Consider the following 27,893-nt stretch of genomic DNA (forward strand, 5'->3'; position numbering starts at 1 on the left):
GCATGCAACAATACGCATGGAGTGACAGTTGTGGAGCCTGCTGTATCCTCTGTTGGCTCCGTCAGGCAGGTCCATGCGGCACCGGCGCTATCTCTTCCGATGTCAGTTTAATTTGCCGGTGATTGTGTACCTGCGGCACGTATGTTGCCTGCTCGTTTCAGTCCAGGCTCACCGTCACAAAGCCGTCAGCGTGCTGTGCTTCTGACTTAGATGGGGCCCGGCGGCCAGCTCTGCTACACCTGATAATATATTCCTCCACCTTTTTTTTTCTCCAGATTTCCATATTATATGCACAGTGAGTCCAATACCTTGGAGAAGAGGAGAGGCGTGTCATCCTTTTAGTTTCTCCTTTGCTATCAAAAGTGCACGTTAAAAAAATGATCTTTCTCCTCCTCCTGGAGACGGGTTTTATTTGGATCTGCATCTGCACAGGGCTAACACAGCTCTGCGTGCTGTGCGTGAACCGGTGCTTAATATTACGAATGAAACTCGTTCCATACTTACTATGAAGTAAACAGACATTGCATTGCTGCTGCAGTGCTTCCCAGGGAACCATTTCACACTCGTTATGGAGGATTTGGAGGCATTAGAGGAAGCGCCATGGAGCTAAGTATAATATACGTTTAACTGAACGACTGTGTTCAAGAATCTGGTCATTTACGGGATTCACTGTGAGTGGACTGTTATATATTAATTTTGAAATGTGTAGACAGTTGGTATCCCATTTTATGAATGTAATGCATCTTTACATAAAATGCATCGTACGATTTGGTTTGATCGTCAACTCATTTTTACAGCTCTTTCCTCCCCATGAAACGCGACATCTCCATACGTGCAACCACAGCTTTGAGTTGGTGTAGCTTTATTCTGTATTTACTGCATAAGGAGCCACAGCTCTGATGTGGAACTAGGTCTTAAACTGACATTTGCATGTTTATTTTGGGAGCCTTATTAGCATTGGCAAACATGAAAATCCAGCGTTAGGGAGGGTAGAGCTAAGGAAATGTTTCCTAACAAAATAAACGGATTCCAAACCCATCAAGCAATTTCGGTCCTATATGTCTGTGCTGTTCATACATTGGACAGCATCCGACCGCGTATGATGCTTTGTGCACTGTGGCCTGTGGTCAGTCATCATTATTCCTTTACGTTTCTGTCCTTTCAACCGGCTTGTATTTGGTCGAGGAGCAACTTTTCTTTCCTTGTTAGCTGTATCCATAAATGTGCCTGCACAACATCTGGACTAATCCCCAAGCACTGAATATCTGACAGGAAGACAGACCAAGCAACAAAAAAGAAAAGAAAAGAGTGTGTGTTGGAGGCAGTATGAATACTGTAACGGCCCAGCAGCCAACCAGCGACTATTCGCCTTCTTCAGCTCGTCGGGTTGGGCTCATTGTTTTGGTCTGACGGTCCACATGGTTGAGTCCCCGGAAAAAAAAAGGAAGAATACAATCGTGGCCTTTTTTTCAGAAAACAACCTCTCAAAAGTCGACCGTATGTGCTACACGCTTCGCCTGAAATGGCAAAGCTCCGAAGTTAACAACAGGCTGGCGCAGAAAGCGCTTCATCGGGAGCTAACGGAAGGAACTAGAGCAAAAGACAAAAGGTAAGATCCATTTAAATGAAGAATCTGCTTTAAAGATTTAATGAGCACTGGTTGGAACTAACTTAATGAATCTTTAATTCTAGTCTGTGAGTTATAAAGGTAAAAGAAAAAAAAGAAAAAGAATGGAGATCATGTCCGTTAGGATCGCTTCGTCAAAACAATTTTATTGTGGACCCATCAGCGATGATATCTTAGTTAGAGGCGTGTATGTGTACGTTAGTGGGCGTTTGTCTGGTCCAATGATGTCACAAACACTTCTTTCCAAATTTAAACACTACAGGGTTTTGAGAATAAAAAAAAATACATGCAGTCATTCGGCCGTGGCTAATTATTTCCCAGAAGGCCGTAGCTGCAGTGCTGCAGTCACCTGTGTGGGACGCTGTTACGTCACATGACATGGGACACACTCAGTATAGCGTTCTGCTGTGCGTACTGATATCGTTTCCCATTTTATTTATAATTCAGTCTAACCAAAGATTAGTCTTTTTGCATTTGTAAAACAAACATCTCTTTACCGGTAAATATATTTTAAAGAAGTACATTCCTTAGATACATTTAAGTCATCGGGGTAATTGTCTTGATCATGTCTGCACGACCGTTTTAACGATCAGCGAGTTTTAATTAAACTTTTAAAGCCTGTGCTCCAAATGTTCCCTTCCTAGAGGCTTGACTCATAGCTCATTTATAATGCAACATTTTCCTTTTTTTTCAAATTAAGCTTCAGGTCTCTTTAATTCCAGGTACTTCAGAGCTGTTTTTCACCATTCGTCAAACTCTTCCCTCAAAGAAAAGATCTTATCATGTATATTTAAAGTGATATATTTTGAAAGTTATGTAACGGAGTTATTGCAGAGTTAAAGTGGGTGGCGCACCAGGCTGTGAGGGAAAGCACACATGCAGGAACACATAAAGAAGAGCAAAGCCGAAGCAGCAGAAACTAGCCCCCTCTAATAGAGTGTGCACGTAGGCACAGACATCCATAAGGCACATTGAATCACATGCACGCATTCCTCAAATGGTGTTTCATGTGTCCTCTTAATTGGCTAAAGCTGCGGACCAAAGAAGATGGATTGGCGTTATGTTATAATATTCACGCTGTGTTGTGTACATTTCATCTCTTCTCTTTTCTGTGTACACAACTTGTTGAACGCTTACTCTCGTGACAAATATGAGGAAACACACAATAAATAGTACATGCTTGATAATGCAGGAGAATAGATGGTCAAAGGCAAAAGAAAGGATTGTGCTTTCGATGAATTTAATACAGGTAATTGACAACATTTTAGTTGTTCCCGCCTCTGCATCAGTCAGCTCAGACTCAGCACGGGTGATACAGCATCCCATGTGTTTTTTGTAGGCGTAATGTTTCACTGCCATGGCAATTAAAAATAAATATATATATATATAATATATATATACGGTGTCATATCAACCTCTGCAAGGTGAATGTGCATCCGGTAAAGACTTGTCTCCTTTATGACAAAAGGACTTAAGCCCTCTGAAAGAAAAACGATCCGGGCCATTCACATTTTTATTTAGTATGAAGTTATTTGGAAGACGGACTTTCTCTCTATAACTTCACCTCAGACTGACTTCCAGTGTCGGTGCTGTGAGTGACCGCCTGAGTGAAACTAAAGGAGAAAAGGAACAGGAGAGAACATCGCTAAAATATGAAAGCAATCTGGGGCTGTTAAGTGAGATCAAAGGAAGATCTGGCGAGAGTCCCGTCTTTAACACCTACCATTAAAATTCATTTGTACCGGAGGAAAAAAAAAAAAAAAAAGAATGCAATCACAATGAAAAGTTTTGCCGGACCACATTTGAAACACAGTTGGATCAGATTTGCTCTCTGTGCGCTCAGATGTGCAATAAAACGGTTCTTTCCAAATGTGCGTGGTTTTACAGAGAGAATCGTCTGCCTCGACAGTCGGTACTTTTAGATGTTTTGGGTGGGAACGTGGACCGCCGAACCGCATTCTCCGCCAACGAGTGCTCGACACAAACTGTGCGGGTTGTAACTGCTGCCATGTCACAACAACAAGCCGGAGGACGCTGGCCAAACCGTGAAAGCAGGACATTTTGGATGCTTAAATTATGTGATCCAGGTTTGACTGGAGAAATGTAGATAGATACTACTTGGTACCTGTGCAGACACCAAGCCAAATCTTTACTAAAACCAAAGCATGGCTGTTCCCTCCATTCCATGTTACATGGTTACTCTAGATAGTTGTCGTTTTTTGAGGTGCATTTTTGTGCATCCACCGTCTTGTGTCTCATCATTCTAACAACACAGTCTGTCAGGAGCTTGAATGAAAAGAACAGCCTGAAGGAAAATTACCCCAAGGTTAGTGATTGAAGGGGAAGGGCAACGAGAGGAAACGCCAATGCTGAGAGAGAAACCAAATGCCTCTCTCTCACACTCACACACACACACACACACACACACACACACACACACACACACTCACACACACTCACCTGCAGTGCCTGTGAACCCCAGCCACCGTTTCTATGATGGAGCACTCGCCCTCGTTTAGACAGAAGGCCAGGTCCTTGTCTTCCACACATGGCTTGAACACCTCCGAGCGCAGACTGGGGAGTGTGGGGGCCACAGCTGAAGACAGAAAGGACAGAGGACAGCGTCAGTTCATACGGATAGAAAATGCAGGGTTGTTTCCTTAACTTAATTGTTGCTCATTTGCACAGGGATGTTTCTTTGGCGTGTCTCTGCACACGACGCGTCGTTAGCGTCTTTCTGCCACGATTTGATCTGAAATGACCGACTCTTCTCACACTGGAAGGAACTACTTTATTTCATGTTGATTCATTTCTAATTGGGTTAACGGAAGACAGCCCGAGGAGTTTACTTACTTCAATACTGACTACAGAATGAGCCTTTTTGTTTTGGAGATTTCCCACCGTGATGCAACAAAGAAGGTGAGGGTGTAACGCACATTATTGACTGGAATAATGAGCTTCGGTATTATCATTGTTGTACCGCTCTAGGCGCGTTTTCAAAGTCGCAACGTGTGGAAGTGAGATGACAACAGCCGTGCCCGCACTAAAGGCAGAGCAGAGAGCGGACGACGTGGCTCCAATTCTCCTCTTCTCGACCAAGTCGCACATACGGAGCATGGCCGCCATGCAGAAGCACTGCGCCCTGCCAACCGCCATCTGCATGCAGGCGCCCGTTGAAGCGTGCGCACGCGCGTGTCAACGATGACGCGGAAATGATCACTCGGGAGGCCTTTTTGCGCTCCATCATCCAAACAAGCATCGGAAAATTGGATTGACGGGCATCACGCTCGGAACCTTACAAATACAATTGGATTACATGTCGGATTCTGCTTTCATCCATTTATTTATTTTGCCCACACAGGCACAGACGTCTGTTTGAACTGCGCACGCAGGCGCACTGGAGCGCCCGCGTTCTTCTTCTACCTGTCACTCAGTGCCTTTTTCTGTTCCACTTCGGTGAGACTCTGCTCGGCGCGCTGCCGCAGTCCTGCAGTGAACAGACAGTGGCCTTTTTAAAAAAAAAAATATATATATATATATATACATAGCCGAGGCACTAGCGACCAATTGCATGTGTGGGAATGAAAAGTCGGTAATCCGTCCGCGTGGCTCGAGTGTCCGGTTCAATCCGTGTGTACTTTTGTTTACGGCCATTGATCGATGGATCCGGGGGGCTCTTCGCGTAAGGCCCAAGAGATGATGAGAGATCAGAGGGAGCACGAAAAGAGATATGTGGTGTTCCTGGGACCAATATGTCAGAGTAAAAACTCTGGAATATGTTATTGTAGTGGCTCTTATGATATCTTCAGATGCCTTGTGGCTCTTTATTTTTTAATATCTAGGGGGGATGCTCCGGAATTAAGCGTGAACATGCAAGTTCAGTTCCTTATAACCTCGTGTGATACGTTTTAAGAGTCAGCTACTGTATAAACTCCAGCCCGACGCTTCCTCGGCTTTTAAAGACACAGATTGCATCTCGTATTATCAAATCAACATGTTCCCAGAGTGCAGCTTCCAAAGGGTTATCTATTCCAAGATGGGCACTTTAATAATAGAAATTAGAACACAACGTGCCCCTAGTGGTCCGCGGTAATAATTACCATGGCGCTTGTATCTATTATTCAGACAGCAGCAGTGACCATATGTCAGAAATAGCATGTTCGACATACAAAGACTACGCCCGCTACGGGAGGTCAGGCATATGAGAAAGCCATTTTTTTTTTTTTTTTTACAAAAGGGGGAATCGATTGTTTCCCGTTAAAGCCCAACCGTTGTTGTATTTCCAAAGCCACCGTCTGCCTTTTCTTCCTTTCAAAGCCTCGTGTGCCGCCTCCACTATTACTGTTGTACAAGTGGTTCGGGTTCTGAGCGTTTTTCATTTGTCACTTGCTTGTTGACAGAGCAAAGGCGCGCGTCACATGGGCACCGCGGTGCTTGCGACACAGCACCGTGGGAAGCGGCGAGGACGTGGGACGCGTCCGTATGTCTCCTTCCCGAGGAACAAAGCTCCCACAAAACTGTGTGTCGTATTTGTTTTTTTTCTCACGCTCTGGAACAGGCGGACACGGAGTGATCTCGTCTCAAACACAAAAGGTTCTACTCCTCTTCACCAGGTGAGAAGTCCACAAGCAAGCACACCGTACGGATAAAACTCGCAAGACTGCAAATAAAAAAATAAAAAGTCTTAAAGAGCCTTAAAGGATTACCTCCACCCTTTAAACCCTGTTGGCCACATCAAGGGACAAGCCAGCCTCAGATATGTTTGGCCTTGAGCAATACAGGCTGTCAATTTCTTATGGGTTGCCGTTTTATCACCGTGACAGGCGCGAAATGGTAAAAAATCTGCAGCGCAGCAAGCACAACCGGGCCACTTTTTGAACAAGCACCTGTCAGACCGGGATCCGGTTGGAGTGCTGTGTATTTCCATCAGAAAAAGAGCGAAAAAAATCAAAAATCAAAATGCAATTAGTGTAACTCGATGGTGCCCAGGCAGAATGGTGATAATGTGGGTTTGTATGGAGCGTAATGCATTACGCGTTTTGTTGTCTCCTGGGCTAACCCCGCAGTAGGTCCGCACTAACAAAGCCAGCCAGTATCCGACCAGAAGGAAAGCCTACCGCGCTTTAAAAGAGACGTACATCTTCATTATGGAGGAAATGGGCCATAAGTGATTTCTCCCTTGCTTCAAGGTGTCATCACGACGTATTGTCGTGACTAATTATGACAAACAGACGCGTTTCCCTTAGATCAACACTTGTAATGAAGCCTTTTTACAGAAAACCTTTGCCACGCCGGCCTCTAGGAAGCACTCTCAAAAGCTCAGACTCTCGGGTAGCTGTGAAAATAAAAAAAGAACACGGAGCAAAATGTGCTAATAAACGGCAGCTGTGGGTTTTTTTTTACCGTGATTCATCCTGGAGTCTTTGAAAACCGTTTCCACGTCTCTCGCCCTCCCCCCGGCCGCACAAAGGCAATCCAGATTGCAGATTCCCCCCCCCCGGTAGCTTTTCAAGGAATCCACTGGCTGGGGATAACGTCTTCAGATTACGCTTGATAGATCAGTTATCTGAGAGGAATCCGGAGGACAGGGCGCCTTCCCATGAACTTCAAAAAGTCCAACAGTTTACTAAATATAGGTTCATTTGCAAATGTGAGGCACTTTATTACTCCTAGACTTGTTATTGTAAACAAACCTTCATGTCAAGAAAATATATATGAGTTACAGGCCCCCATGTTCTTCTCTGTGAACGCATAGAGTCAATTAAAGTGCACGATAAAGTGGGCCAGCGGCTGCAGTCAGACATTCTGCTGTAGAGCATCTGAACGATTGCTTTTGTGGGAATCACTGAGACATTTTCAATGTTTGCCCCACCTGGTAAAACATGTTGATCCTTTAGTGGTATTTACAGAAACGATATATTGACTGTAGTCTTTTTTTTTTTTAAACCACACAGTATTTATTCCAACAAAAAAAAAAAAGCATCTAACTGAAATGAAATGTAATAAATCGCAAATTCAATACTGTCAGCAGCAAATGTCACTTGAGCTTCACTTTTACCTCCTTTTACTTCTAAGCACCAATGTTTGCTCACTTTCAAGCAGATGGTTTATATATGTTTTAGGTAAGCAAATGCCCAAATAGCTTCAGAAAATGGCCTCTCAGATACGTCTGTGTAACAAACCATCTGTGGTCAGTCTGGATTGAAATGCTTTCATCATTTGTTCAAATGTATATAATCTTCCTCCGAGGAATGAATACAGTTGTTTGAAAGGGGAAAAAAATAGGGATCAGCAGATCAGACGGAAAGCTGAGGTTCGTAACGTGGTGTGTGTGGACATCCGTTCCCACAATATTTGTGAATTAGGGACGTTTTTATCAAATCAAATCAGAACAAGCCGGAATCTGTTTTTTTGTAGGAGGTTTTTTGTCGGTTCTCTCTGCATTCTCGTATATTTGTTACTAATATCGATTGAAAAATGCTTTTTAAATCACGAACCATTACAAATATGCAATATGTGTGGAACATTTTTGATGAATCAAGAGGAATCCATTTCATAATCCCATTGTAGCCCTCTGAATCAGGAGCCAAATTGAATGGTAATGTGCCTCGAGGTTCCCATTCCTAATATTCTGCACACAAGCACTCACTGCAGACGGTGCATCATTGGCACCGACAACACAAGAGACAATTCCGTTTACAACTGTAGCATTTTCCGTCTATGGCTTCCTTCTAATGTGCTCATTAGTGTTCTTGTGCTGAGCCTCATCCCCCCCCCAGGAGACCGCGGTCGGGAGAGAGCTGCCTGTGTTTACTGAAGCACGCATCAAAGAAGGCCGTACTACGTAAAAAAAAAGGCAAGGTCCTGGGAGAGGCTGCTGATTGCGTACCCACAATGCACCGCTGCCTTTTGGACGGAATCACGTTCAAGGGGAACACGCGGTGCGTTAGGTGTGGATAACAGGACCATATTCAAACGATATGAAAAAAGTACCAAACGTCAAAAATAAAATGAACACATCAACAAAAAAAAACACACACACACACACACTCAATGTGGAGGAGCAGAGCAGCTAGGCTACCAGTAGCGCATACGATGCCCCTTATGCTTGATTGAGTGCTGTCGCAATGCTGATTCCGACCGAATAAGGTCATGGGTTCAATCAACCGTGACCACACCAACATGCAGAACCCGCATCCCGGAAGAAAGTCGCTAATTAGCAGGAGCGTTTGCGCTTTTTGTAAAGCAATAATTGTCGCCGTAGATAAGATGCTATAAAAAGTCCCCTTTTGTCTTTTAAATGTCAACCACTGAGATATAAGAACCTAGCTGTTATTTAGAATAAATAGAACTGTATTCTATAACGCATATACCTGAACCTTCACGAAAACTAGCAAGGGCACGAAAAGAATTCATGAGAATATGAAGTGAAAAATCTCACATAGAGCTACTAATCATTAATAAAGTACATTGAAACATAAAGCCAAAAAATAACATACACAGGACGGAAGAGGAAAGAAGAATACAATTCATTTTACCCTTGAATTTTAATTAAAAAAATGATCTACGATCTTCACTGCAAAGGACACGCACACAAAAACATGTATATAATGCAGCACTCTATGTCATTATTATTAAGACGACAACCCTTGTGAGACCTTCTGTCCCTGACGTGACACAAACAAATAGTAGTTTAACAAGCAGGTTTAAAGAGGACACGGCCTCGGTCGCCATGACAGCCCAGTGATAAGTATTCGGTGGGACATTTGTCACGGGTATCTTAGTCCTTTTCCCTGTAGTCCTCCCTTAAAAGCCCCCGAGTTGCAACATATTGAATCTGAGACACGCGCAGCTGCACTAATCTCTGCCTGTGTGACGGACATCTCTCCAGTGGATGTCCATCACGCCGGCTGAAAATGAACCTCGACAAGACTGCACTTCTTTTCCTTCCGGGGGAGGGGAGGAGGGGGGGGGGGGGGGGGGGGGGGGGAGGCTCTCCCACCCACGACCTGACAACTCCAAGTCCAATCCCCCCCCCCCTGACTGCTAGGGACCAAGGTGTGACACTGGTGAGATTCAACTCCCCCTCACTGCCAACATCACCGCGGCAACACCTTCCTGTAGATACATGGTGCGGAGCATCAGGAGAATTACGTGTCCTCTTCGCACTCAGAAGGCTCTGGTCATCTCGCGTCATCTGGCTGGTTCGGAACTCCCTCCTGGAAGGTCCACCCCGCTGGCGCCATCCGACCTGTGCAGCTCCTTCCAGGGTGCAGCAGCCCTCGACTGGTCTTCAACCTGAATACACTCGCACCACTCCGCTCCCCTCACAGCTGACAACAGGTCGGGTCCAGCCTACAGCCAGGACATGGTCAATTGGGTGTCCACCCCCCCCCCCCCCCCCCCCCCACCCCGCTCACTGCGCCCTGCAGCGGCCTGTTACCACCCCCCCGCTCACTGCGCCCTGCAGCGGCCTGTTACCACCCCCCCGCTCACTGCGCCCTGCAGCGGCCTGTTACCACCTCACCGCGAGCTGAGCACGTGGTGGAATGAGCTCCCCAGCACACCTCTTCCAGCTATGCCTTGAATAGGTAGCACTTCAGTAGCACTTGAGATGGTCCTTAGTTTGGCTTTCTTGAATAAATAGTACTTTCTTGATTCTTGTTGTTCTGGCTCTGTACCCTCAGGTTCAAATCGACTTATTTTACTTCTGAATAAATGCGTAATTTAAATGATATGTAATGTTATGTAATACAGCATACTGGAATCTCTAGAAAGTTGCATTTGCTTACATTTCCTCTCTGCGGTTCTGATCCGAGAACCAAAACCATCTGACCTGTGGGAGTTGGTAAGGGGTATTCGGGGGTTCCAAAGTACTCAGTGTTCACATTGACAGGCGCAAAGCAGAAGGTTAATAAAGTAGAGCCCAAAAGACACGCATCAAACCCAGAGGGGCCAAATCGCCCCCTAATGAAATGTTTTAATTATCTCCATTATCTCCTCACCCCTAGTCAGCTGAATCTTGATTACATTTTGGACGACAGAATAAGTTTCTAAACCCCCCCCCCCCCCCCGAACGGATCATAAAGTGGCCCGTGTTATTTCTCTCTACAAAGGACGAACAATTGCCCCCCCCCCAAAAAAAAGCAGAGACACCTTAAAACATCGGTTTACAAACACTCACACCAGCCGCGCAGTGCAATCCGGGTCTCATTCATCAAGTCGTACGCTCGGGACTTTCCAAACAGGAATCTTTACTGAGTGAGTTGGTTTGTAATGAAGTGTTTTAAATAGTACGGACGGTTCGGTAACCCTTTCTACATAATTACCCCTCTTACTGTATAGATTTGCTAGATAATGCTAAGGCCGCTTTGATTGACCTTAAACCGATAGCCATTGAAGCCAGAACTGAAGCATTACGAAAGTACCCTTAAGGAAATCCGACCAACACCTCGGGCGCATGAGATTGATAGAATCTCTGTGAAAACGACTCATGACTCATGTTGTCAGATCATTATCAGGACCGAGATCTCTGGCTGTGTGCTTTTTCTGAAGGTGCCTTGAAGGCTCTTCGGTGATAACTCGCCTCTCCAGTAGCACATTGCTCTGACTCAGCCCCGCGGGAACCAAGACACGCCGCCGACCGCCATCAGACGCTGATTACAATACGAGGCGTGGGGAACAGTGACTTCCCGAACCCGACGACCCTCCTCGGGGTGGGGGGTGGGGGTCAAAGCGAAACCTGTCGGATGTTAACGACTTCCTGTTGAAGTCTGAAATCCGTGACGAGAATGAATACTAGAAGCAATTTTTTCCCATTGCACTTTTGCCGTTGCTACTGTACATGCTCTTCATTTCAGTTCATTGATGGCAAATTGTTGAGTAATTATCGTAGCATGCCGGCAGGAGTGACACCATTACATTTCCATGTCATTTAGCTGACACTTTTATCCAAAGCGACTTACATTGCATTAATAACCTCATGCGTTGCATGTTTGCCTGGGGTTAGGTGTCTTGCTCAGGGACACATGGGGCAGCCGGGATTTGAACCGCCAACCTTTGCGGGCTCCCAGCGCATCACACTACTCCATGCGCCCGCCATTGCCCACTTGCAACTTTTTACCACGCCTCTGAAGTTTGTGACGGGTTTCCATGTTTTTGGACGACAAAGATCCCAATATGAGGCACCATGGATCCACCCTTTAAAAGCTCTAAAGAATGGAACCATGTAAAAGCAGATCAGCTACTTGACATAATCCTGCATTCTTCGCAGGAGATAACATAATAACCAGAACCTGCAGGAACACATTTGCATCAGTCTAATGTTTTTTTTTTTATATGTGAGGTCACTTCAGTGCTTTTGACACGGCGATGACATTACACGCGCGAGGTAAAAAAAAATAAAATAAATGCGACGCAAATTAAAACTTGCTGGGGTCTCGCTGAACTTCGCAGTCGCCTGGTTACCTGGGGGCTGCAGCTTGAGGCAGGGCTGAGGGGATGAATCATTCATCGCTGTTTACAAATGGGACGCTGCGATGACAGCGGCTGTGGAATTAATGAAAAAACATCACATCGCACCGGCGGCACGGATGTGCGCGAAGGCGGGAAAATGGCGAAAGAGCCACGTCACATGCATTGTGCATGAGGCCTGATGAATGGAGACACGAAAGCGCAAGATATCAAATTCACGTCCACAAATGCTCTTGGATATGCTGAAAACAGAGCAAGTCAAAGCCGTGAGCGTTTAATCTATTCTAGACTGACTCAAAGAAACTGAAAACCAACTATATGACACCCCACCCCCCCCCCCCCAGAAAAAATTCAGTTTTTAGTTATTTTCACAAAGACCTCATTTACAGATGTGATGACGAGCGGTTATTGCCGTGTGCGCAGCAGTGTGTGTCCGTGCGCAGCACGTGTCCTTCAGAATATTCTCTTCATTTTCCATGTAAAACCGCTTCGTTCCGCGTGTAGCGATCTGTTGAGGGTGCTAGAAAGCAGCTTGCCTGTTTGTGTGCATATAACCATATAACCACACTCGGCCCTGTCTTGGCAGTACCGGTCTCCATCTGCATTTTTTTTTTCTTCTTTATAATTGAAGACTATATTTAAAAGGATGCCTTACATATATATATATATATATATATATATATATATATATATATATATTATTTTTTTTTATCCCGGGGCTTTCTAGAGGATCATGCTGTGCCAGCAGAAACTGGCGTGGAGACTGAGAGGTGTCTTCATTCACTCGCCGTCACATCTTCACTGACTGGGCCGACGCAAAGGGAATGCAGATCTCTTTCCGTGGAGATGCCGTGCTACGGGTGCCGTGATCGCTGCACAGCTGCGCTCGGGTAGAAGCCTGTATTTTTTAATCATTTCCTTACATGGGTATTCACCACGCTCCCTGACAAACATATTTGAATTGGAAATGACTCCAAACACGGTTTCACGCAGCACTCGTGTCTCTAGATGCGTTTTGCACACGCGAACAGATCAACTGTGAAAGGAGGGAGGGGAAAAGCCAAAAGGAAGAGGTCAGGCAGACGGATTTGCCTTGATCTTACTATGTAAGCCAATGAGGATTATCATTTTGATCACAACTCATCGATGCGGAGTCTCTCTCTCATCCAAAGAGATCCAGGCAAGTATTCACACCAGTGAGGACGACAGCGTCTCTAGGAGCCCTCAGCCCCCCCCCCCCCCCCCGCCCCCCAGAGAGGGATGCAGCATCAACACGCACCTCCCATCCCAGCTTTAAAGCAGCGACGGTGAGGGTAGAGGAGAGGAGAGGAGTCCGGGGGCGATTCCGCCGCGCGGACAGGAGAGCGCAGTTGATTAAAATTCCTGCGACCGAGAACGCAGGGTGTGATGTGCGACGGGCAGGTGGCGCGGGGGCTTTGATATGCACGAGCGGACGGCTCCTTGCATCCTGCAGATCGGCAGTCACTGAGCTCTCCTGTCCGCTTCGCCCCCCCCCCCCACGCCCACGCCCCCCCGGCGGCTCTGTTGGTATACGGAGCTGCCATGGGCATGGTGCATGAGCGTAGCAGGGGGGGGGGAGGCCACTGATACCGTTTGCTTTGCCCCCCCCCCCCCCCTCCCCCCGGGGACTCCTGAGACCGTTTTGGGGTGGCTTTGCTTAGAGCAGCCGATGTGAAGTCGGAACAGAAGGCCCTTTTTTTCCGGCTGCGTGTCTTATTGATTTCAAACAAACGGCGGGGAACATCCGCCAAGGGAGAGGAGTTAAGGGAGCCAGTGTAAAAATTGACTGGGTTGGGAGGAGGAGGGGGGGTGGGGGGGGGGGGGGGGTTTAGAATGTAGGCTTAGTGGAGGGAAGACGTCATTGGGCCCTATTCCATCTCGCCGGTTGACTCTTATCGATACGAAGAGCCAGCACAGTGCTACTCCACATTATGAAGGAGGCTAATGCGGTCTTACCTTGTGCTGTATTTGACATATTAACAGTGACTTAGAAAAGGTGTGCCTGGGATTTCCACACAGCCGCATTTAGGATTCAGGATTCTGCGCCTATCAGAGAACATCGAGGTTTTTCTTTTTTCCCCTTTTTGTTATTTGGGTGTTGTGGTGTCGTTGTTGTAGGAGGACGCGCTCTTTTCAGACCTCTTCCAACCAAACAGCTGTTCACAGCCCCACGTGTCCCTCCAGCAGCTGAGCAAATGATTCGTGTGTGTAAAAATCCTCCTTAAGCACTTTGTGACAGATGTCTGTTAAAAGTCCAGTGAGTTTTAGTTACTTACTCTCTCTCTCTCTCTCTCTCTCTCCCTCTCTCTGTGTGTTGCTTTCCTTCATCTGAACCCTCCCACTTGAGCGATGGGTATTGTCAAAGCATGATTACACACACAAGACCCCCCGCAGTCAAGGACTCGCAAATCAGCCGCGCAAACTCCTGTGTTCCTGTGACAAAGTAGTATTACTAAAAGGCACGTTTTCCACAAAAGCTGGATACACACCGACGACGAATACAAAAATCCTGAGACCAAGGCATATGGAATAAACTGCATCGAATGCATCTATTAGGTTCATAATTGAGTTGGCATTAAGTGGGCCTGCGATGAGTCATTTAGAGACAATTCTGTAAACACACGAATGTACTAATTGGATTACATTAATGATAACTAGCTTTGAAAACACACCAGGGGAGAACGGTTAATCCCAATTAGAAATCCCACCGACTGTGTGTCTGGTGGACAAAGCAAAGCCCCGATGGGTTTGCGCTCTCCCTTCGGCAGGGAGGCAGATTTCCCCCCGGTCACCCCTTTCCGGCTCACTACAGCCATCCATACCTTTAGAGGTGGCTGGCTCACACACACACACACACACACACAGCCTCATCAACCCAAAACTCTACAAAAAGAAAAAGGTAGAAACACTGGTGTTCCTGGTGACAGTCTGGGAGGTAGGAGGAGGCTTCCTGACAGGGAGCTGCACATGGATCTTTTTAGGCCTTCTCCCCCCCCCCCCCCCCCCTCTGAAGCAAAGCTGCCAGACGCACACTCTGCGGGGCATATCCAAGTTCGTGGAAATACCGGACTGGCACTGACGGCGCCTCCTTGGCCGCCCGCCCCCCCGACTCCGGATCAGTGAAATCCCGTTTAGCCCTCTCTTTGCCTTCCGAGCGTGTCCGCGCTGACGTTCTCGCCAAATCATGGCCTGTTTAACACCTCACCACCTGGTGTGGTCGTCCGTGCGTGTGAGAGAGAGAAAGAGATGGACGTCTGTGTGTGTGTGTGTGTGTGTGTGTGTGTGTGTGTGTGTGTGTGTGTAAGCAGAGGAGGGTGTGGCGACTTTGGGTACGTTTGAACCAAAAGGAGTGATGACGCAACAGCAGGAGACAAACACACACTAATGTAGTGTGCCTTTCCATCACTTAAACATTTCAGCAGTGATAACGATGTAGTCCTTTAATTGGGGGGGGGGGGGGGGGGGCATCGGCGTAGGGGTTTCATTTCAATCAGAGTCCATCAGCATGTGATAACGGATGGTGATGATTTCACAAACTAGAGGAGCCGTTAAAGTCCCCCGTAAAACATATCCCTCCTTCTACAGATATCTCCCCCCCCCCCGGCCTCCATCAAAGGGCGTAAGGGAAACATTAAACCCGACAACCAAAGATGTCGCGCGTGAACAATGGTTGTTGTTGTTGTTGTTTTTTTTTCCTTCCCGGAGAAAGTAGTTCTCTCTCTCCGCGGCGGCGGCGCATAACATTGGGAAACTGGGAAAAAAAAAGAAATGTTAATCAAAGAAATTGCGCTCAGAGCCATATGGGGATGAACACAATAGAGCGTCCCCCCCCCCCCCCCCCCCCCCCCTCAATGCTCGGCACGCCGACGTCGCCTCTGCTTGATATGTCACACCCGGCGAACGCCAGGGGCAAAAATACTTTTCACCAACAGGATGACGGCTTTGAAATGAGCGCGAACAGCACGTTTCTCTTGAGGAAACAAAAAGGTAGAGAACTCTAGCTTTGTTTGATGGTGCGAAACGCTGTTATTTCTCTCCGTTTTTTTTTTTTGTGTTGTTTTTTGGGTGGGCCGCTGTTGAATTTGGCACATTTGCGCGGAAGACACCGCAGGTTGCCGAGAAGCCGAGAACGGTTGACACTCCCGAGCTGAGGCACGAGACAAAGAGAGCAAACCAAACCAAACAAGGCTTTCGGTGCGGAGTTGCTGGGGAGGATTCCACACCGGGGGGGGGGGGGGGGGGGGGAGCATGTGAAAAGGAATATGCTTTATTACATTACATGTCATTTAGCTGACATTACAGGGACGGGATAAACAAACTGCACCCCCCCCCCCCCCACCCCCCATGTGCCGCCATCATTTACAGTTCAAGCGTCGCTATTCCCTCGGAGGGAGTTGTGTCACTTTGTTGCGAAGCATTGAACTATCGTCTCGGGGGCTTAGTGTGACGAGCTCAACCTTTCCACACACCTTGTCATTGTACGTTGCATGCGGATTCTACTTATGCGATTATATATGTGTGGGTTAAAATGTGTTCAGGAAAAAAAAGTCACAACCGGAAAAATAATTATCATTATTACCAATACTATTCTTAGTATAATTATAATTATTATTATAACAATGATGTTCAACACCCCGTGTTGTGAACAACAGCTGACATTCAAGCTCTCAGTTCACTGGTCGTTCCCTGATGACTCCGGACCAAAAAAACACCCACAGCCACAGTGAAAGGCAGCGGCCTGAAGATGAATCTCCCGTAAACAAGCTGTCAGAGCTGGTGTTATTTTAATTCATCTGCGGCCTTTTGGCTTCTTCTCGACAAACCCCCCGACCGCCCTGTCATCTCTGCTCTCGGAGCGGACGAGTAGGTGTTGTAGTAAAAAAATTGGGAACTTCTGCCAGAATGTCAGCTTGTCACTTCACTATTTCCAATCCAGTAGACGGAAAAGGTCGAGTACGACTGTATCATATTCCCATTACGGGTCGGGGGTGGGTATTAGCTCGCTAGCGAACAATCTGTCATCACTCTGAAACACGCTATTCGCGTTTTAGGAACTGTGTGTGTGTGTGTGTGTGTGCGGCGCTTAATGGAAAGGAAAACACTGATTGGCTGTGGTTGGCATCCCTCAAAATTCACAGATAGGAGGACCTCTCATTTGTGCCAGCCGAAAGATTCTGTTTCACCAGGAGGATTAAATAAAGAAAAAGAAAAAGAAAAGAAACAGCAAACATTATTTTAGTAGCATGGCGTCTGGTGCAAGACCTGACCCACTAAATCTTATCTTCAGCGGCATCTTGACATCCGGGGCGTAGAAAGCAGAGGGAACAGGGCTCACATTTAGCGAGCAGAACGGGGATTAGTGTCTCTGGCTTTGATAAGACAAATGTCTGCTGATGGACACGGTGGCTGATGCAGCGGGACGGACTCTTTGAACACCGGCACACGATAGCAAGCTTTTGTGATATGTTTTTTTTTTTCTCTTTCTAAATGCTGTCACTACACAGTGCAAGTGCCTTCATTGTTAATGAGTTAATGCAGTTTGTCCAAATAGACAGATGGAAGAATGTACAGGTGTAAAAAGTGTTTGATCTTCTGCCCAAATCCATTCATCGCTTTACGTTCTGACAGATTTCGGAGAGATGAAGCACGTCCTGTCACATACACAATTAAATAAACATGCTGTGGGGGAGAAATGCCTGCGAATACATTTTTTTTTTTTTTACAAATTCTGAAGCTCTCCCTGTCGCTCTGGAATAAATGCTCTCAGTGCCAACCGGTGCTGCCAACGGTGACAGGCACCGGCAGCCAGGCACCGGCAGCCAGGCACCAGGACGACAGAGGCGCTAGCAGAGGGCTTCTAACAAAGCCACTGACATCTGTCACCACCAAGCATGACAACGGCTAGATGGCACACATAAATAACAAACCGGTCAGACTCACTGGACTGATAAGACGGAGGCATTAATAAAAAGAAAAAAAAAGAAAAAAGGAAAGGGGCTGCAGCCTTTCAGGGGTGTAAACAACGCTAAAGGTCTGTCAATCATTGGTGGCTGGCGCCTCGATCTCTTTGCCGTGTGTTGTTTGCACGGAATTTCGCCGTGGGAACAGTTGCCAAACTGTGAAGGAAAAAAAAAAAAAGGGGTTTTGACACACTGCTGGTGGGATTACTGAGCGGTGGGTGGAAAAAAAAAAAAAAAAAAGGGGCTGGATGTAGTGAGTAGTGTTGAGAAAGAGTGTGTCGATATATAGGAGGTTCGTGTATGTGAGATGCATCACAGAGTGAGCAGGGCCTCATTTGTGTTGACAGCGATCAGAACAATGGGTCCAACTCAAACAGGCCCAGAAGAAGGCAATTAACAGGATTGTTGAGGCAGGCAGGGTGCTTCCGCTGCCGTAATGAAAGAACCCAGATTGTTTTCGATGCGACCAATTTATCTGCTGGCGCCAAGCTTACGTCACCCCGTCAGGCGATGGGAAGGGGAGAAGAAAAAAAAAAAAAAAGGGCTCTGACGAACATGATGATTCACCTGTTAGCTAAAGCTTTTACACCTCATCCTCAACCGCGGGATATGCTTCCCACTACCTCTGCTCTGCTGCTGCTGCCGCCGGAAACTCAATCCCGGCTGCACTCTGCAGCGTCACTGCCAGCACGCTCTCTCTCTCCCTCGGGCCGGCGGGGGCACGCGTGCGGTGCCGAAGCGATCAGCGCGTGAACGCGTGCCGGGGCGAGGCGGGGCGGGGTGGGGCACGGGCACGTCAACAGAACGCCGCTTTGCATCCAGCATCGCCCGCGGGACAGATATCGGGGCCTCTAAATCACAATTTAGAGAATGTGCGGCACGGTGAGGCCGCCGCGCTTTAAGCGAACCCAAAACCGGACGCAGGCCCGGCCCTCTTCAGCCAATCAATTCACAGCAGCCCCCCCTCCCCTCCCCCCCACACACTCCACACCCTCTCTTTCCCTGTATCAGAATTAATTTCTCCCCCGGGCTGAGGCTACGCTCTACTGCAGCCAATCCATATAATTAGGCCGTCAGCGATGTAAACCCCCCCGGCTCGGACTTGGAAGTCCATTTCAATATTATAGGTGCGGACCTGACAATGGCTTCATCAAATGTGAGAATTCCCTTTATTGATATGAGAAATTGTTCTTTCTGCACACAACGAGGGGTCCGGGGGGGGGGGGGGGAGCATATTCTCATCTTGTCCTGCACATGGTGCTGGATGTGTCCCACCTTCCTCTAGATCCTGCATTATTTACTTTCTCGTCGCTAACGAGTCACTCGCAGGTGTTTTTTTTTAATGGCCGTTGAATATTTTTGCACACGGGCCCAGGGAGGGAGGGGGGGGTGGTGGATGTCCGCCCCCTCGACTCCTCCTTTCCCTTTTTCACAGGCCCGTTATGCTGCCATTTTCCTCCCCTCGGCCAATTACGTAGGCTTCTGACGGGCGATCTCACTCCGCACGGCGACAGCTCCGTTAATCGCCGCCTCCCAGAGAACCCGCCGCGTGACAGCCTGCGTGTGTCAAAATCTCCCATCAAAACGCCGAGGCGTGGAGAGAGGGGCGTAGGGAGCGGGCTGGGGACGGGAGAGTGGGGACGGGGGGTGGGGGGGGGGGGGGGCTGGCAATAAATGGAATGTCTGTCTGAGTTTGTTTTTGCGGGGCGGGGGAGCGAGGAGAAAGGGGAAAAATTAGCCTGAGAAAACAAAGCCAATGAGGCGTGAAGGAGGCACCCCTCCTCTGCGCCCGCTGGAAGGTGGTTGCGCCTCCTCGTTCACTGTCGCCACCGGGTCCGGGGGGGGGGGAAGTGACAGCCTCTGCGGTGGAAGAAGGGTGGGAGGGGGGAAAGAACAGGATTCTACGTGTTTACTTTGTCCCGTTGTGGTTATTGACTGAGGCGACACTTGACAGCCCGGCCCACATCAACTGCTGGCGCTCATTTGCATTTCCACAAATCGACAAGGATCTTCCTGGGTTGAATAAGGCCTTCGGGATGAAGTGTCAGGAGGGCACTTTTTACCCTGGAATACAATACCAAGGTGGAAGCTATTGCAATGACTGATTGCCACTGGGAAAGAGGGAATTAGCCCGCATAAGCCCAAATACCCCTATTACGCATGTTTACTTTTGGCAATTTATGATAACAGCTCAATGATCCTCAGCCCACGAACGGCAGACAGCCACAGACGCTACTTGGCGATTAAAGGCAAGAATAACGCTTAATCAAAGACAAACATGCCAACAGGCTCACAATGTAATTCACTATCAAATGTGCAATTGAAGCCGCATCTAGAGGACAATAACTACCTGTTGTTTTTTGTCTGTGTGTGTGTGTGTGTGTGTGTGTGTGTGTGTGTGTGAGACGAAGTCAGATCCGTGGATCTCCTCCTCTGCTACGGTTTTCTGCAGAGAAGGTGAATATCGGTTGCATTCAAAGAGATTACAAAATCAATACTTTACTGCATCAGGAATCCTCCCCGATCCCCCATAATGATGCTCGATCACGACGTGCCCCCCCCCCGTTTCACAGAGGCATCGCCTAATTATCAGTGAACAGGAATACACTAGCCTATATACGTGTATTGGGAAGGTGATTGTTTCTGTTTATGTGCTCATTCACCACATGCAAACGCGCACAATTCATTTCCCTTCCAATCATCATCGGCGTTTTGATAAGTTCACCTTTCCTCTGCAGTGCGTAAATAGTTTTGTTTATGTGCGTTGGGGACTGATTATGGGGGAGGGGGCTAAATCATCACTGGTGCCAGTGATTGGATGGTAATTTAAAAAAGAAAAACATACCCTTGACATGTATTCCAAATGTCTATTATGGTTCAAATAATTTGTATTTTGTATTTTTGTGTTTCGTGCACATCCAGAGGAGCTTTTACACTGACCTCATATCTCGCCAATCGCTTGTGGCGCTTTCCATCTTTAGGTCGGACATGAATAATCATGGGATTCTCTGAACCGTGTCCATCCTTTCTGACTACCTGGGTGAGGCTTACTGGGGGGGAAAAAAAAAAAGAAAAAACCCAAGAGCTGCTCACTGATGTGAACATTTTGAATGCTATGTTAGCGAAAACTACAGGACACTGTTTAGTCAGCATGCGCTGGGGGTTACAGGCTGACTGAGTCACTATGGCTCATGTCAGAAGGCCTTAGAGCCGCCACCTCACATGACACACATGCCTAAGGTCAGTGTCACTACCCCGCCAAGTGTTGACCCTTGATCAGTTAGCAGGGTGCTAAAAACGACCCAAAGGTCTGTCTGGGTATCCCTCAGAGCTGGTGGAGGGGGGGGGCCGCGACGACTAAGGGCGGCAGCCCCGTGCAAGCAAAAGCTGCCTTTTGCCTGCAAAAACATTACCATGATCCGTCAAAACACAGCAGGGCTCTAAAGCTAAGCACAACATGAGCCTAATGCCAATTCGACGTCTAAATAGTGCACATATCCGATAGCAGCAGCAGCAGCAGCTGAAAGCTTTATATTTCCATTCAGTAAGCTGGTTATGTAAAATACAAAAATTCCGTAAGCTATAATTTCCCACACCATAATGTTATATATTAAAAAAACAATTCCTGAGATGCCTCTCAGCTGTATTTTACAAAGGAAAATGATGCATCGTGCCATGATTACAGTGTCCGGAGTTAGATACGTGGTTTCTTTTTTTTTTTCTCTCTCTCTTTCCTGAAATTGCATTTCCTTTAAAAGAGATTTATTTTAGTCCCTGTGCTCATGCACTCTTGTGCTTCAATCACTTTGTTATAAAAAAAAAAAAAAAACCTACAACAACACAGGTCTCTACAAAGGGACTGCCGGGCAGGAAGCGGAGAGAGGTATCTATTTCACCTCATGCAGTTTTGAATTCCCATCGCACATAATCAGGCCAGCGGATATTCCATCTCCAGCAACTAGCAGGAAGGCCCACAATGCTCCACCACATGCAGCTAAAAAAAGGGCGTTCCCCCGAGGGGCTCCTGCTGGACAAATTTTTTTTTTTTTTACTACATTCAGCCTCATGTTATTAGAAAATAAAGAAAGAAAGATTCCAGTATCGTCTCGCTGTTAAAATCAGCAAACAAACTCATCTCTGACTCTGAATATCTGGCAAAGGGTGCAGAATTTAATGTGCTGACTTATATCAGGTCAACAACAATTACCTGGAATAAAAAAAAAAAAAATCGTTTCAATTCAATTTGAAAGAGCCTGGCTTGTATCGAGTATTACAGTTCAGCGTGCCAAGTAGTGAATGGAATCACCAGAACTCCCTCGTCACTCATGCTAATCATTGTTTGCGGCATCAAAGGGGTTTCTGTGTTTTGGCCCTCGCCCCGTTTTTTCACTGCCGCTGCTGACTAGACACCGATCGAGCGCCCGGCTCTCCCGCGCCGCTATCACAAGCCCGTCTTGACCAATCAAAACGTCTAGTTGTTTACAGCAAAGTGGTGTGGGAAGCAAACGTCAGCATTTTCTTGGAGGTGAAAGTTATTTTTGGACTGGAGGAGAAGAAAAAAAAAGAAAGAAAGAAAGAAAAAAACGGGGCAGGAAAATGCATATGATATTACATTTTCAACCCGCACAGAAAGTCAGAAGGGGAGGGGGGTGGGGGGGGTGGAAAAAGTGTGGGGGAGGAGAGATATTGATGTGTAACAGAGGCCGAGAAAATGGAGGAGTGGAAAAAGGAAGGAGGAGATGAGAGAAAAAAGAAAGCGAGAGGGAGTCACACATGGTTGGCCTCATCTTTGGGGCGTATCATCTGGCTTGCAGGGGGGGGGGGGGGGGGGCAAAATGACTGTACCAGCCCCCCCCCCCAAGGGCCAGAGTGACTTCCTTAACCACTTTAATAAACTGGAAGAGTGTGATTGCCCAGCCAGTGCTGCTGTCAGTGTGTTAATTAGACACAGCGCTTTATCAGAGCTGGCCACTCACGAAACCCGACCGAGCCCATTACCACGAATGCTTTACTGCGGCCCGGCAACGGGAAAGCAAAAGCGTATAATCAAAATCCATTGTCATTTGGTGAAATTATATGTTTCTGGCCGGATGAGAAATGCAACCCTACTGCCGAAGCTCGGCTCGGCTTTTCGACTAATTAAACAGCGAATAAACATCGTTATTGCCAATGCATTTGTTTTCAAGTCAAATGGCGTCTTTGAAACATCCCATATTTTCGCCATCTTCATTTCAGAGACAGCCTCATTAGCCTTAGGAGTCGAATTTCACATTTGCAAACTTTTTCTGCTGCGCTGCTGTTGTTGTTGTTTTTTCTTCCATTTCTAATTATTAGCATGTATTTAAACCTCACATTTTCCCCTCTCTAGTTTAAACTTTTCTCAGTGTTTAAAAACAGAGAGCAGCAAAAGACAGCTGATTAAGAGGCTCAAACGTATATCTAGACAAATCAAACATAGTATTTAGTGGAATTCCTCTAGAATAATTAGTTGGAGCATCTCTACGTAATGTTAACTCGAAGGTCCGATCTGTCAGATGCTAAGCCTTTAATTAATGTAGGCCTTTGGTTTTTGCTAATGGGAAAACAGGATTAATGCTCGGCATGACATCAAATTAGATCAAATCAGTTTATTTATTCAACCAGCTCTACGCTGTATGTTAAGGTTAAATAGATAATCCTATATTCAACAGAGAGACACTGAAACAATAAAGTGCTCATTACTTCCCTCTCACAAATGAAATAACAGCATAAGGAATGTAAACAGAGTTTGCAGCTATTTCATATCGGGCCGGGTCGTCGTCCTCTTCGGGGCCGAAAGAACATACAACGGAGGCAAGGCAGCCTTTATTCACCTTGAAGACAGTGGATATAATAATCACCTCCAGTTTTTTTTTTTTTTTCTTTCCGGCAAAAATAAAACTAGGCTATTGAATAATTTATGAGCTCTGAGTGTGTGTGTGTGTCATCAACTCAGCAGTTAGCCAGAGGAAACTGTGGGCAACCTCTGAGAGGGATACTATTGTTCCCCTTTCATCTCGCATGTCTAAGTCTGCACTTGATTTATTCAAATTCACATATTCATAATGAGAGAAGAGAAAGAGTGTTACACTTGTCACCGACATCACTGACATAGAGGCGTATTTCCCCAAAAACTTTGATGTTGTGTTGGTTTTTTTTTTCTTGGCTTTCTACTACATCTGAGAGACATGAGCGCAGGATGTTTACAAGATGTTTGAACATCAATCATCCCAGATTTTTTGAACAGACACGCTAACATTAACTTCTCTCATATATGGCAGAGATGCTCACGAGTCCCAAAGCTCGAGTCCGAGTCGAGTCTGAAGTCACGCGTGTGTGCGACTCGAGTCGCACTCGAGTCCGAGTCTCAAACTCGAGTCCCCATCTCTTATCAACGTCCCTTTTACCGTAAAAAAAAAAACATACCAACAACGTTTTACTCCTCCTTTACTCTTTACTTAATGTTTTTTTGTGGTTTTTCCCATAAAATGAAAATACGAAGCGTAGCCGCTAAACCGGAAGTACGTAGATTTTCACAGTAAGAATCGACGCAACCTTCTAATGACAGCGGTTACCAGGGTAACAAGAGGAGAAAAGTTCATGAACGGATATAAATAAATAAGCCTGGTCTGACGGGATGTGTTAGCAGCAGTAGGTGACAACACTCGCTGCTCTTGTCCACGTATTGTTTTGCTTCAGTGAGCAGAGCAGAGACAGTTTAAGGAGATCGCAGAGTAAACGCATACGTCCCGACGTCAGCGAACCGTCGGTCGGACCCTCAGCCCCAGCCCCCCCCCCGTCAGCGCCACCCAGCAGCGGCTGCTGTCTTTCTCGTGTGTGGCCGCGCGCGCGCAGCCAGCAATAGATGTCGATGTACGTGTTACGTAGGCAGGTAACGGAGGGAGCGGTATAGCGAGCTCATCAGATTTTTCCTAAAATGAAACATTGTTCACGAGTCCCAAAGCTCGAGTCCGAGTCGAGTCGGAAGTCACGCGTGTGTGCGACTCGAGTCCGAGTCTCAAACTCGAGTCCCCATCTCTGATATATGGTGATTATATTTATGATTATTATTCAATTAGACCTTCATGACACCCCATTTAGTGGTTTTCATTGCATGAAACGCTTTGCTACTTTGCATTAAAAAAGTGTCCTGGGCAAAAAGGGGCAGGCTTTTATTGTGACGGACCTACGGTTACCAAGATACTTCCACTCTCCTAGCGATGCTACGACACCCGTGCTGCCTGTCTGTCTATTTAATGTGCATCTTTTTGCTTATGGCTAGTAACAGGTTTTTTCTTTTTGGAGCGCATACCTGATGTATGTCACTTTGTAATTGCGAGACAGAATGAGGTGAGCGTTGATTGCCCCTTTTGGGCCTCCGAAGGAAAAGAGTCAGCGGGCGGCAGGACGGATGAAAAAAAAAGAGAAGAAAACACACACACACACACACACACGCGTTTGAGGTGGTGAAGAAGTGGCCTGGGAAATGAAAGGGAAAATGAATCCCACTGAAGTGTAGGTAGAGGGGGGGGGGGGGGGGGGGGGGGTGCACGGGGCACGTCTTAATATATTTCCAGAAGCTATCGTGAGACTGCCGCCCTTTGAGCCCATTATTTTCCCCCGTGCTGTGGGTAAAAAGTGAGAGATATGGGGTCACGAACAAGACAGCTGATTGAGTGGGAAGTTAAATGAGCATCTATCTCATCCTCAACTGTAGTATGCTGCAATAAAAACACTATCTGGGATATCTTCAAAGGGGTAGAAATCCATATACAGTAAGTCTTACACTGTGATGATTCGGAAATGAGTTTCCTTTCAAATGGAGTTGCCAAAAGAGTGGGCCTGTGATCGACACGGCAATTCAAAGCCCGCCATCCATCTTCTTTATATTTCCCTTGATATTTCCCTCATGACTTCCCAGCTTCTGATTTCCTGTTCAGTCCGTTACAAAATATTTTAAAAAAAAGAAAAAAAGAAAAAGGTATTCTAGTCGAGGGCAAAAAATGCTTGAAGCAATAAGACAATGACTAATGAAGCTAACAAGCAAATGATAGTATTGACTTAGTAGAAACAGGAGAAGGTGAATGTGTTTGCAGAAGATATTCTGAGGCTGGGAGAAAAACATCCTCACAGCTGGAGAGGGACTATCCGCTCGAGGCGGCGGAGTCACTTCGGAGTGGCGGCTGACTATTTCCTCGCAGAGTAAATAGACGGTTTTTTGATATCATTCCCACAACAACAACAAAAACGGAGCTTCCCGTTTGTTCAAACCTTCCGCTTGAGAGAAAATAGATTATTGGATGGCCGGCGAACTTTGAGAAAATTCATCCTCCATCCTCTCGGCCCACCGCTCTGAAAAGTTACGCTTGCTGTTGGACATTTAATAGGGCTCAAAGAAAACAACACTAGAACGCACAAAGAAAAGTGTGACCACCACTGGTCCAGAGGCGCGGCCAGTCAGGAGGGGGACAGGGGGTCACAGAGGCACCTGCACTCAATTAACCCTTCTCCGAATCCGGCCCACCGACTCAGTAGGTATGAGCTATGGAGTTATAAAGTGGTTTGATGTAGTGTGAAGCAGCCAGAAAATACTGGAGAGGAAAAGTTATTGAATATCTGCAGAGCACTGCGAGTCACTTGAACTTTCCCTCCGGCTGCGTGTTTCATGTCACTGGTGTCGAATTAAAGACAAAACCCAAAGCAAATCACCCGTGTCCTCTTTTCTGTGAAGACGGATGGGTTTTTTTTTTTTTTTTTTTTGGAAAAGTGACGCTTCGTCACCGTCCTTCGAGAAAGAGAGGAGACCACTTTGCTACTGTGACCGTCGGTCCCTGCAGGAATAGCATCTCTCAGTGCAGCCGCGGGGTTAATATGTCCGATTAAAACCGACTAACCCCGCGGCCTCCCTCACACGAGAGGACAGAGCGGGCGTCCGTCGCGGCGGCGCCCGTGGGTGCCGTTCGATCAGTTTGGTCGCTTGGGCTCAGACAGGCGCGCGTCTCGTCCGGCGTTTTTTTTTTGTGGAAAAACAAGACGCTCATTTCTCCCATTCTCGCTCCGCGTTACGGGCCTTTGAAAAGACGAACGGCTTTCATCAGCAGCGTGCGGGCCGCAAATCGATCGCAGGGTCCCGGGTGTGATGAGTTTCCCTAATTAATGAAGTGCGATGCCGCCGATGCTCGCAAAATATGGCATCTTTAGAGTGAATCCGACAGTCCGCCTTGCAGGGCTCGCCCCAGTGCAATATCGCCACACTTGAAACCGCGCCTTCGTTACGGCAAACAGCAGAGACGACGGATTCCGATCCGGTCACCTTGGCAAAAACTGCCCTTCAGGACATAATCAGACGATAGTAGTTAACGGGCATGACGGCGTGCAAGACAAGGCTGCGTCTGTACAGCCCTTAAACAAACAGCGGGCTCAATGCCCCGTGAAACAATAACCCACACACTTCCATGCCCAATCAGTCGTGAGCGTTAATCGCGGCAATCTTTCAGTCGTCATAAACCTAAATTGAGCGTAGAGACACGAGTTCATTCTGACAAGCCGCGCGGGGGAGGTGATGAACCTCCTGTCTTCTCCGGTTTGCGCCCTCACGGCGGCGGAGACTCAAGGAGCCACGCGGCGACTGAGCCCCGTGTGGTTTGCACATCGGCGTCAGTGTTCATCCCCTCGGAATGCGCTGAGTGACGGGATCGGCGGGGGGTGGGAGGGGCGGGGGGTCCCGGTTCAGGCCCCTGCGCGGAGGCCGACCTCTCCGTCCTTTAGAATCCGCCGTACGTGTCCCTTCGCGG

The 27,893-nt window shown here is 47.1% G+C and overlaps 1 protein-coding gene across 1 annotated transcript in view; it reads right to left on the reverse strand.

Moving 5' to 3' along the window:
* The window catches only part of nrg3b (neuregulin 3b), a 139,610-nt gene that overhangs the window by 62,460 nt on the left and 49,257 nt on the right, over positions 1–27,893 (reverse strand). The window contains 1 exon segment of the mRNA XM_062559867.1: positions 4,088–4,223. Within this exon segment, the coding sequence (XP_062415851.1) occupies positions 4,088–4,223 (136 nt within the window).

The sequence above is a fragment of the Pungitius pungitius genome, chromosome 21, assembly GCF_949316345.1.
Source record: "Pungitius pungitius chromosome 21, fPunPun2.1, whole genome shotgun sequence".
Taxonomy (NCBI): domain Eukaryota; kingdom Metazoa; phylum Chordata; class Actinopteri; order Perciformes; family Gasterosteidae; genus Pungitius; species Pungitius pungitius.